Below are 9,691 nucleotides of genomic sequence, written 5' to 3'. Positions count from 1 at the left end.
ATTTTCATTTCTTTCCAGCTGCGGACCGCTCAAGAAATTTTAACAGCGGAATCATTTCTTGACCGTTCCTTGGCCTATCTTTTTCCACAGTACTTATCAGGTGCGTACTACCCTATAGGTGGAAAAAGGAACAAGAAGGCAAACGTTTTAGTAGATGGTAGTAGAGAAAAGCGTGGTAGAACAGTTAAAGTACGGTTAGTGATAGAGGTGCTTTATTAGTAGAGTTAAACAATAGCTTTGGTTGTTTCTTTGTTAACAGATCTATTGTAGGGTAAAAACCCCCACGTGTTTGTAACCATCAATTGTTTTAGTGTTATTTGCAGAGAAAAAGGTAAATGAATTGTGAAAACATTCCCATTGTAAAAACCTAAACCCTCAGTGACGTCACACGTGTATTAATTACGGGGTAGGTCCTATACGCGGGCCTTTTTCTTTTTGGTTGCATCGCTTGGCGGAGCAAGCGGTGTTCGTTTCATTCGCAGGACGCAGCCGGCCCTTTTCCCGTTCAAGCGCACGGATTGTCGGAACGTTAAATTCCCCGAGGACGGACAGATTGTGGGAAAGGCCCTGCACGAACGACAGCCACTATCCGGTGCACGAAACCGGCCATTTTGGAAACGGAACGCTCCTATTTCGGGCGTGGGCCATTGTTTCCAGTCGGCAGTGTCGGCCATTGTCTTCTGGCCATCACCAACGTCCGTGAGTTTGAATCCGCCATTGCTCCACAACATCGCTCCCCGCTAGGACAGCGAGCGGTACGCTCCGAGGTTAGCCTAGCTATTTCCGGAGATTTCCCAGCACGACCGAAAGCCAAGCGTGTACTTCCGGTTCTCTCCAGGACCCACATACGCCGAACAACATCCAGCCGCCAATTTCAAGCCAATTCCGGAGACCCTCCGGTACAGCAGAGTACCCAGCATCCTCTCCAAGCACTCGGAGAATCAACCAGCTCGGTTCACGGTGTGACAGCGTTTCTATGTCCCGTGGAACTGAACCGTTCGCGGCGTAGCAACTCCGAGTTCGTTTGGCCAGCCGGCTAGACCCCGAAACATCGCCCGGTACCACCGCCGGCCCCCAGATGTCCACCATACCGCCGCATTGCCAACCACCACCGCTCTAACGTACCAAAAAACCGCAAGTATACCCTACCCCAATGTTGTGACGTCACATTTAAGCCGATTTGGCTAATAAATTAGCATGCTAAGTTGAAAAGAAAGGTGGTAAGAGCTAAATTATTGAAGCACTGAGCCCTGATTAGTCTTTTCCGCCGCATTTGTTTTTCCTCTCGTTTCGGACTCGCAAAGGAGTCGCCAAACCTCGCCCAATGTGGTTTCGGTTGATTAACTAGTTCGATTAGCTTTTGAGCCCCCCCTAGATACGACACTGTTTGTCGGCTGTTCCGCTTTGTTGCACAAAAGGGCACGTGTCGCGCAACACACGTGCGTGTGTAGCTCCTGTTGTAGGTGAGTACCACCGTGAGGGTGTGGGTGTTGAGTAATTAAGGTAAACGACCCTATAATTGTCTCCTTTCCCTAGCCTCGGTGAGCTAGCGGGTAACAGGGACTGTCCATGGATCCCGTGTAAAGCCTTGAAATACCTCTGAAAACCCCTGCAGTTCACCTAATAGCTTGTGAAACATCCTAATAAACCTCCCGAAACACCTTGAAACACCCTAAAACGGCTTGAAGCGTCTCCAATACCTCCGGAAATCACGATGAATTTTGTCTAAAAACCTGTAAAGTAATCTACAATTCATAAAACCCACCTGATACATCCTGGAACTTCTTGAAACGTCTCTGAAAATCCCCGTGATGTTCCTCTAAACCTCACTGAAAAGCCTGTACTTACTTACTTTCAGTCCTGGGGCCAGAGGGCCAAATTGAAAGATTTCCATCCTGGGCGATTGCCAGCCATCGCCTTGACCTGTGGCCAGGTTAAATTTCTGTCGACTTGATTGATTTCGTCGTTGAGGCTGCAGCCGCCATGAGCCTCTGGGTCTGCCTCTGCGGCGATGTCCTGCTGGGTTCCAATCTAACGCTTGCTTGCAGATTCCGTTTCCGCCCCTGCATAGAGTGTGGCCGACCCACCTCCACTTTCGCTCCCGAATTTCTGTCGCTATCGGCTTTTGATGACATCGACGATGGAGCTCCATGTTGGAGATCCAATTGTGATTCACACCGTAGCCTACGAAGTAACACGCCTGGCTACGCGCGTCCAGCTTGGATCCTTTCTCCTTTGGAATATAGCTGTAGGCCTTGCTTCCCCAGATGCGGAGTTTGGACACGTCCGGTTTGTGTCCGTACCACATTTCGTATGGCGTTTTCTTTTTCAACGCCACCGTCGGACTTCGATTGATGATGAATACCGCCGCTTGTACTGCCTCGCTCCAAAGCTTCTTCGGTAGACCAGAATCTTCAATCATCGCCTTCGCTTTGTCCAGGATTGTTCGATTCAACCGCTCACTCACACCGTTTTGCTGCGACGTGTGTGGAATGGTGTACTCCACCATCGTACCACGGTCTCTGCAGTAATGCCGGAAATCCTTTCCACCGTATTCGCCTCCGTTGTCACACCGCAGGCGACGAATTTTTCGATCGAAGTGGCCCTTCGCCATGCTCGCGTATTCCTTGAACGCATCAAGTACCTCAGCTTTTGCCGCAAGGATGTATGCGGTACTGAAATGGGTAAAGTCATCAGTGAATGTAACGAAATACCTTTTTCCATTCCAGGCCGTCGGCGTTAGGAAGCCGCACACGTCGCTGTGCACCAGCTCCAACGGTCTATTGGATCTCCGAACCGGGACGTCTCCAAAGGGCTGTCTCGCATGCTTGCCTAGCACACAAGGTTCACAGACTTCGTTTCCCCGGAACGCTTCCTTCTTCAACGCCATGCCGCTGACCATCTCGTCGCGCATCAGAGTCTTGAGACCACTCTTGCCTATGTGGCCGAATCTCCGATGCCACAGCTCGTATTCGTCTACCGGTAGGGAGACCAGTGCTTCGTCCACCGATCCGCGCTCCATAATTGCGTTCAGCACGTACAGCTTGCCGGACAACTTACCGGTGGCAACGACCTCGCCGCCGCGGCTGATTTCCACTGCTTCGTCTTTAAACGTCACACGCATGCCAAGTTTCCCCACGCACCGAATGGAAAACAGGTTGTACTGAAGTTCCGGCACGTATAGCACGTCGTTCACCACGTAGTCGATACGTCGTCCTCCAACCAGCGATGTTATCTTGATGCTTCCAGAATATCGACCATATACGACCTTTCCGGAAGCGACCACGATTGGGACCGGTTGCTTCAGCTTCACCACGTCCTGAAGGCAATCCGCTGTATGTACCATATGCTCCGAAGCGCCCGAATCAAGAATCCAATGGAACTGAATCGAGCTCTTACCATCATGCTTTGCACCATCTGACTCCAAAACGAATGTCACTCCAGAACCTGCAGCGTTTGCTCTTCCTTTCTTTGGCTCCTGGGATGACGTCCTTCCGCGCTCGGGTTCCTTCTTCATGGAGCAATTTGATTTCTTGTGACCCACTTTTACACAGAAAAAACACTTGAACCTCGGCCGCTCTCCGAAGAACGCTGATTCGTCATCCGCCGCACTTTCCACTTTACCGCAGGTGTTTTTCCGCTTGACGTTTTCGCTGAGTAGCCTGGCCTTCACGAAGTCGAGCGTGCACTGTTCCGCCGGTAGGGTTTCGAGGACTGTTACCAGTTGTTGGAACGATTTCGGCAGGGTTTGAAGCAGATTGAATACCACCAGCCGCTCATGCATCACGATGTCCGCTGAGGCCAACTCTCGAATGATCCGCTCGAACCGTAGCAGGTGCTCTTCCATCGGTTCCGCTTCGCTGTACTTCATCATCACGGCCAGTTGCTTCAGTAGATAAAACTGGCCGGAGATCCCCTTCTTCGCAAACACGTTCTCCAACGTTGCCCAGATCGCCTTCGGAGTGGACTTGCCTTTGATCAAAATAGAAAGAATGCCCTCTCTTGCCATTTTCTATGTAAACGTCAAGCGACAAGACAAGTGGCGCTCTCTAAGCGTATCAAGATGGAAGCTCTCTGTAACAGTGTTCGTGATTTGTCATAAGTGAAGGTGGTATGCGTATGTTTTGGTATCCGCATACAATCAGTAACGCACACTACCGCATGAAGGTTGAACTTTCATCCGCAGATAGCGCTGCGGTGGTGTCCCCCTGAGCATCAGCGGAGTGGGCATTCTTGATATTGTTATTCTTTGCTTTGATGTACTCCAGCTGCGAATCCGCGATCTTCTCCACCAGCAACGATTTGCAACGTGCTTCCAGAAGTTTCCGCTCCGCCAGTTTCGTTTCCTTCCGAGCCTTCTCCTGCGCCGTATCCGTTTCGTCTTCCTGGATTTCCGGGATTTCGTCCGCATCCCTCCGGATGCAATCGATCAGCTGCCGCTCTTCCAGTAGCGTCTCCATCCGAAAGCTCCAATTCGAGAAGTTCTTTCCGTCGAAAAGGTATGGCTTCGTTTCCGCTTGCATTTTCTTCAGTGAAAAAAATCTTCCTTCTTCCAAACAACTTCCGTTTCCAATAGCAACAGGTGTGCTGGGCTAATAACCTGTCGTGAATGGCAGAGTAATGGAAAGACGACTGCCTCTGGTAACGGTTTAGAATAGACTGATTTATTGAAACAAACATGACTATGTAATGTGGATTTACCGGCTACAGTAGACGTTCGCTCGGTGCAAACGGTTTAACTGCAATGCTTTTTAACTGCAAGTCCGATAAGTGCAACAATTTTGCAGTTATCGCACCGCTATCCTTCAAAATAAAATGTCAACAGCGATGCGATGTTTTACGCATGCACTTTTGTTGCAATGCGATGTTTTTCGTATGCACATTTGTTGCATTCTGCAACAACTGACAGTTATGTGACGTCTGTCAGTTGTTGCAGTTATCGAATTTCATTCGGTAAGTGAAACGTAAACATGTTGCACTTATCGAACGTCTACTGTACTTGTATTCTACCGGTCACTTCAGTATGGTCTCCAAAGTAGCCGTTTTATAAAAAGAGTAACTTAAAAATGTTTTTAAACATTTTTATTGTATGCGCTATTCCTCGTTACCACTAGCTATTCAGCGACATTCATTTTTTGACAATCAAGTTGATTTTATATGAAAACGGCTTGTATACTCAAGTAACCGGTATACCGGAGAATACAAGTAGCCGATAAATCCACAATACTACACTGAAAACAATCCAAACGTCAACGTGAAAACATACGTGATTTTTTCCATCGCACTTTTCACGTAGTACCTACGTGAAACACAAGTGGCAAGAGATGAACTCAGTATTCATCCATTAACAATCAGTCCATTGACCTTTCTCGTAATATCTACGTGATTTTCCACGTAACAACTACGGACTTTTTCTGTACCTGTTACAGAGCGCGCCTGTAGTTTTTACATAGCGTCCTATTATTATTAATAATGAAATATGTAGGAAACACTGCATTCCAAGATAGCGCAATTGCTGGCTTTGTTTACTGTACCCAATAGATCGAACTGATTTTTCAGGGAAACGCACCGTTTCCCAGCAAAATCAAATGGGTCTGTTCCTGTTGAGCACACTAAACAAAGCCAGCAAGTGCTATATTGCTTGGCAGCAGTATCGTGGCCGGATCGACCGGATTGAAAGTATACGAAAGTATAGCAATGCAAACGTATTCCTGAACGTAATTATGCAAGGAGATTCGTTTATTTAAAATCATATGTAGAATTTCACACACTTTAATGAGTTTGCTTAACGTTGAACTTTTCGTCATTGAAATCATCGTCATCATCAAACATTTGAAAGCAGTTTTTTTGTTCAAAACAAAAGCTTTTGCTATGAAAATATATTCACTGTACTCCACATGAGGAATATAATGCAGTGAATATATTTTCATGACCCTTGTTTTGGTTTACAGCGAGAAAACTGCTTTTTATTTTTCGAAAAATGATGACGGATGCTTGAGCCTTAAAATTCACTCCCGTTCAGTTAAATGAAAATTGATAATGTGAAATTAGGCGCTCCTCAGCTCAAATTTTAGTTGAGTATAACTTCTCCATATCTTGATAAGTCCTTCCGCGGGAGGTTATTTCTTCGATGGCATGAAAGCTTTTCGGCACCCGAAAATTATTCCTGCAGAAACGTGGAAAATAGCTGGTATTGCTCGTACTAATCAAAGTTTTTACACAACGAATTCTTTTTACTTACATAATGTGATGAAAATGATGAGAAACAAACGAAATTAAGAATACTCCTGAGATTTGTTTACAATTCCGCCATCTTGATATTTTGAAGCTAGTTCAGTGCGGCATTGAGTGAATGCAAAATGAAGTTATGGAAATGAACTGGACTGGGTATGTGACTTTCATTTAAGGAATATTGGGCAATTTCGTTATGGTAACAGGCACATTATTTGATGTTTATGATTGCCTTGGTAAGGGTTATCTGTGTCAGGTAAAATGAAGCAAATGAACCATTTTGCGATGTTACGTGATTTTTCACGTAGCAATGACGTTTGGATTGTTTTGAGTGTATGATCTATATAATAATATCTTAGTTATTTTACGATTCGTTTGTCGTCCTTGACAAGGGAGGGGGTCCAAAATTGGCAAATTTAGTGTTACGTAATATTTGAATAAACCCTTAACTTAGTCTATAATTTCACAAGAACGCATTGAAACGCCCCTTGAAATTTATCGGCGATTCCCAACCAGCTCAAGCAAATTCCCTTGGAATTCATCTTCGAAGTAAATAAAATCACAATATGAACGGATCTATTTTCTCACGATTATTTTTTGCTGGCTGCGTCATTCTGGCGAGTGTGTCCTCACTAAATGGCTGAGCGCTGCTGTTGGCGCCGAAGTGTGACAGATTTGTCAAAAGTCATATGGCGGCAGGCGCTGTTCATTCGTCACGGTCACAATCACCTCGTCTTCGTCCCGATCATTAGAAGAGCATCTCGCATCACTTATTCTCTTATTTTTCAGCGATAATATTGTAATTCGCATTAATCCAAGGTAAGACAGATTAATATAAGAATATAGAACATCCATAGATAACTTTAAACATAATCGCAGGCAGCAAGATGTCGGGTCGCGAAGGAGGCAAGAAGAAGCCGCTGAAACAGCCAAAGAAGGACGGCAAGGAGATGGATGACGAAGATATGGCCTTCAAGCAGAAGCAGAAAGAGCAGCAGAAGGCGATGGAAGCCGCCAAGCAGAAAGCAGCGAAAGGTGGTCCTCTGGTAACCGGAGGTATCAAAAAGTCCGGGAAAAAGTAGCATGCCACATGTGGAACTTTCAGAAAGTTTATCGCCTAAGATTCTCTACTTTTCTTGACTAATTTTCGCCATCTGCGATGATCATCTAAGTTCTATTGGTTTTTGTCTTTTATGTACTCTATGAATACCAGCCCATAATAAAACACTGTCTACATATATTTGGTAATGTTTTATTTAAGTGTAAATGAATAAAGCGATAAACTCATGATTATTTTTTTTCCCTTGTACTACAGGGTTAAGGAAATAAATAAGGAAGAAGTCTAATAAACGGAGGGGACGTCTTAGGCTCCACTAGCAGGAATAAAATGCTCATAGTAGGCCTTGGTATACTCCACCATCAGGTCTTGCATAGCATGCGGGACAAAGTCTGGATTTCCCTGGCCGCCTTCGATTTTACCGTCGACTGTGTACCTCATATAACTTGCAACCGTTGTTTCCGGAGGAAGAATTGCGCCATCCTCAATGATACAGTTGTCTTTCAAAACACATCTCCGTCCCTGTAGGAATAATAATATAATTCGGTAGGATGTAACTGTAAAGAACAAATCGCGAGAGCCGCAACCCCATCTTGTATCGATGCTCTAAGATCTGGAATCAGGATTGGATTTCTATTCCTGATTTACATCCGTATCGAAGAACATTGACTACACATCCCTGGAAAAGGTGGTTGGGCTTCTCGCGAATTGTCGCAAAACTATTTAGGAGACAGAACTTACCACCACGGCATTTTTCCCGATGTAAACGTAGGAACCGATCGACGCAGCGGACACAATCGCTCCCTCTCCGATGAACACATGATCGCCAATTTGCAACGGAAAGAAAGCCACTCCTTTGCTGAACTGTTTGTAAGGTGGTCGAACGACGGAGCCTTTGGAGATGACACAGTATCGCCCGGTTCGCACGGCAGCCAGATCGCCCCGAATGATGGCCCCACTTTGCACTATCACCTTTCCGTGAAGCACAATGTTCTGGGAACCGCACAGGATAGTTTGCCTGCTAACTTTATTGCCGGAAGCGGTTTCGACGTATTCTTCCTTATTGTAATAAGTATCCAGCACATCCATCCTGATTCGATTTAGGTGAAAATATGATTCACAATAAAATTTTGTTCACTGCTGATCTGACTGATTTCGATGATGATTCCATTTGTTTACGTCTGCAAAATGTTATGATACATAGGGATGTGCAGATTTTTCTTTACAGAAATTATCGATCAAAGATAAGAAGGTCGTTATCAGCATCATACAAGGGCAAGACACTGTGCAAACGAGAATACCTCTGAGAAATCAGGCCAAACATGTCTAAAGGTCCAATCTGCAGAAGAGAGGCTCTCTTTGGTTTCCCTCTCTTTCGTTAATATCTCAGCTGTTTATTTGTATTATGATTGTCTCCGTGCATTGAATGATGGTCAAAACAATCGTATTTCGATTTGTACTGCAAAAATAGTTGAAAAGTGTACCATTACATTGCAATAATTGAAAGAGAAAGTGAACAAAGAGAGCCTCTCAAATGCAGATAGGACCTATTGAAATGTTTGGCCTGAAATTCTGAGTATTTATTTCTTTTCATCAATGATCGACGAAATTTGTTGAAAAACACCCGTAAAACTGCAAGAACAGCAAGATATCGGGATATAAGCTATTTTACGAGACGTTCTACCGGTGGGCCGCTCACTGTTATTGTTTACATTTGATGTTTTTGTTTTCGCGAAAAGTAGCATTTCATTTGGTGAGCGCCAATCAGATTTTAGCTGGCAGAGATGTTTCGGTTTCTAATGTGACATGTATCAATCCCCCGAGCTGCATCAAGTCACTAGCAGATCAAAAAATCTCTACGCGATCAACTGGTATTGATTATAGTGGACGGATTGACGCATTTTTGCAGCTAAATGAACCCCGTTTGTTGGATGGGCCTGTATCACATGTTATGCTAGCGAAAATGTTAATAAATGGGCCCAGCGGTTGGACTTCAAAACTGATAAACATTCAAAAAAACAGCTAAAATGCGTTATTGTGGTGTGACAAAAAAAAATCTGCAGGGGGTCAAATACGGTGCAAAAAAGCAATACTGGATAAAACCGAAGGGCAAGACACTGCAAACGAGAGCAACTCTGAGAGATTCGGAGTTGCTCTCTAAAACTGCAATTTTCATTCAGCAAACGCAACACTTTGCAGTTCGACATTGATGCCAGATCACACTTTGACATAAATGGGACAAATTCTGAGGAACTGTGAGGAATTCTGAACAACACCTCGAACACAGATTTGCTCTCGTTAGATCCTGTCTTGCCTCTAGGTCTCGAGAACATATACCAAAGTGGCGATTGGAACTATGGGGATGACAACAAATCGACTGTTCCAATTTGGACGTTTCTCCTC

At 44.9% G+C, this 9,691-nt stretch overlaps 2 protein-coding genes across 2 annotated transcripts; one reads left to right on the top strand and one right to left on the bottom strand.

Annotated features, from left to right (window-relative positions):
* The first annotated feature begins 6,891 nt into the window (after positions 1 to 6,891).
* On the top strand, positions 6,892 to 7,471 carry LOC109622895 (translation machinery-associated protein 7 homolog). The gene is made up of 2 exons (XM_020077350.3): positions 6,892 to 7,050; positions 7,111 to 7,471. Exon 2 carries the CDS (start codon positions 7,119 to 7,121, stop codon positions 7,311 to 7,313), a length of 195 nt encoding a protein of 64 aa, XP_019932909.1. The 5' UTR covers positions 6,892 to 7,050; positions 7,111 to 7,118; the 3' UTR covers positions 7,314 to 7,471.
* A 5-nt stretch (positions 7,472 to 7,476) lies between these two features.
* Positions 7,477 to 8,486, bottom strand: LOC109622894 (dynactin subunit 5). The gene is made up of 2 exons (XM_020077349.3): positions 8,030 to 8,486; positions 7,477 to 7,810 (listed from the first exon to the last, which is right to left on the bottom strand). The coding sequence occupies exons 1-2, from the start codon at positions 8,375 to 8,377 to the stop codon at positions 7,595 to 7,597; spliced, it is 564 nt and encodes a 187-aa protein (XP_019932908.1). The 5' UTR covers positions 8,378 to 8,486; the 3' UTR covers positions 7,477 to 7,594.
* Between the last annotated feature and the right edge of the window lie 1,205 nt (positions 8,487 to 9,691).

This window comes from Aedes albopictus, chromosome 2 (assembly GCF_035046485.1).
Source record: "Aedes albopictus strain Foshan chromosome 2, AalbF5, whole genome shotgun sequence".
Taxonomy (NCBI): Eukaryota; Metazoa; Arthropoda; class Insecta; order Diptera; family Culicidae; genus Aedes; species Aedes albopictus.
Note: the sequence above shows the minus strand (reverse complement) of the source record. Positions and strands in the feature narration are given on the sequence as shown.

Coding starts and splice junctions, on each gene's coding strand:
- LOC109622895 (XM_020077350.3), top strand. CDS start 7,119: ATGTCGGGTCGCGAAGGAGGCAAGAAGAAGCCGCTGAAACAGCCAAAG.
- LOC109622894 (XM_020077349.3), bottom strand. CDS start 8,377: ATGGATGTGCTGGATACTTATTACAATAAGGAAGAATACGTCGAAACC. Junction 7,811..8,029: donor TCGGGAAAAATGCCGTGGTG/GTAAGTTCTGTC, acceptor TTATTCCTACAG/GGACGGAGATGTGTTTTGAA.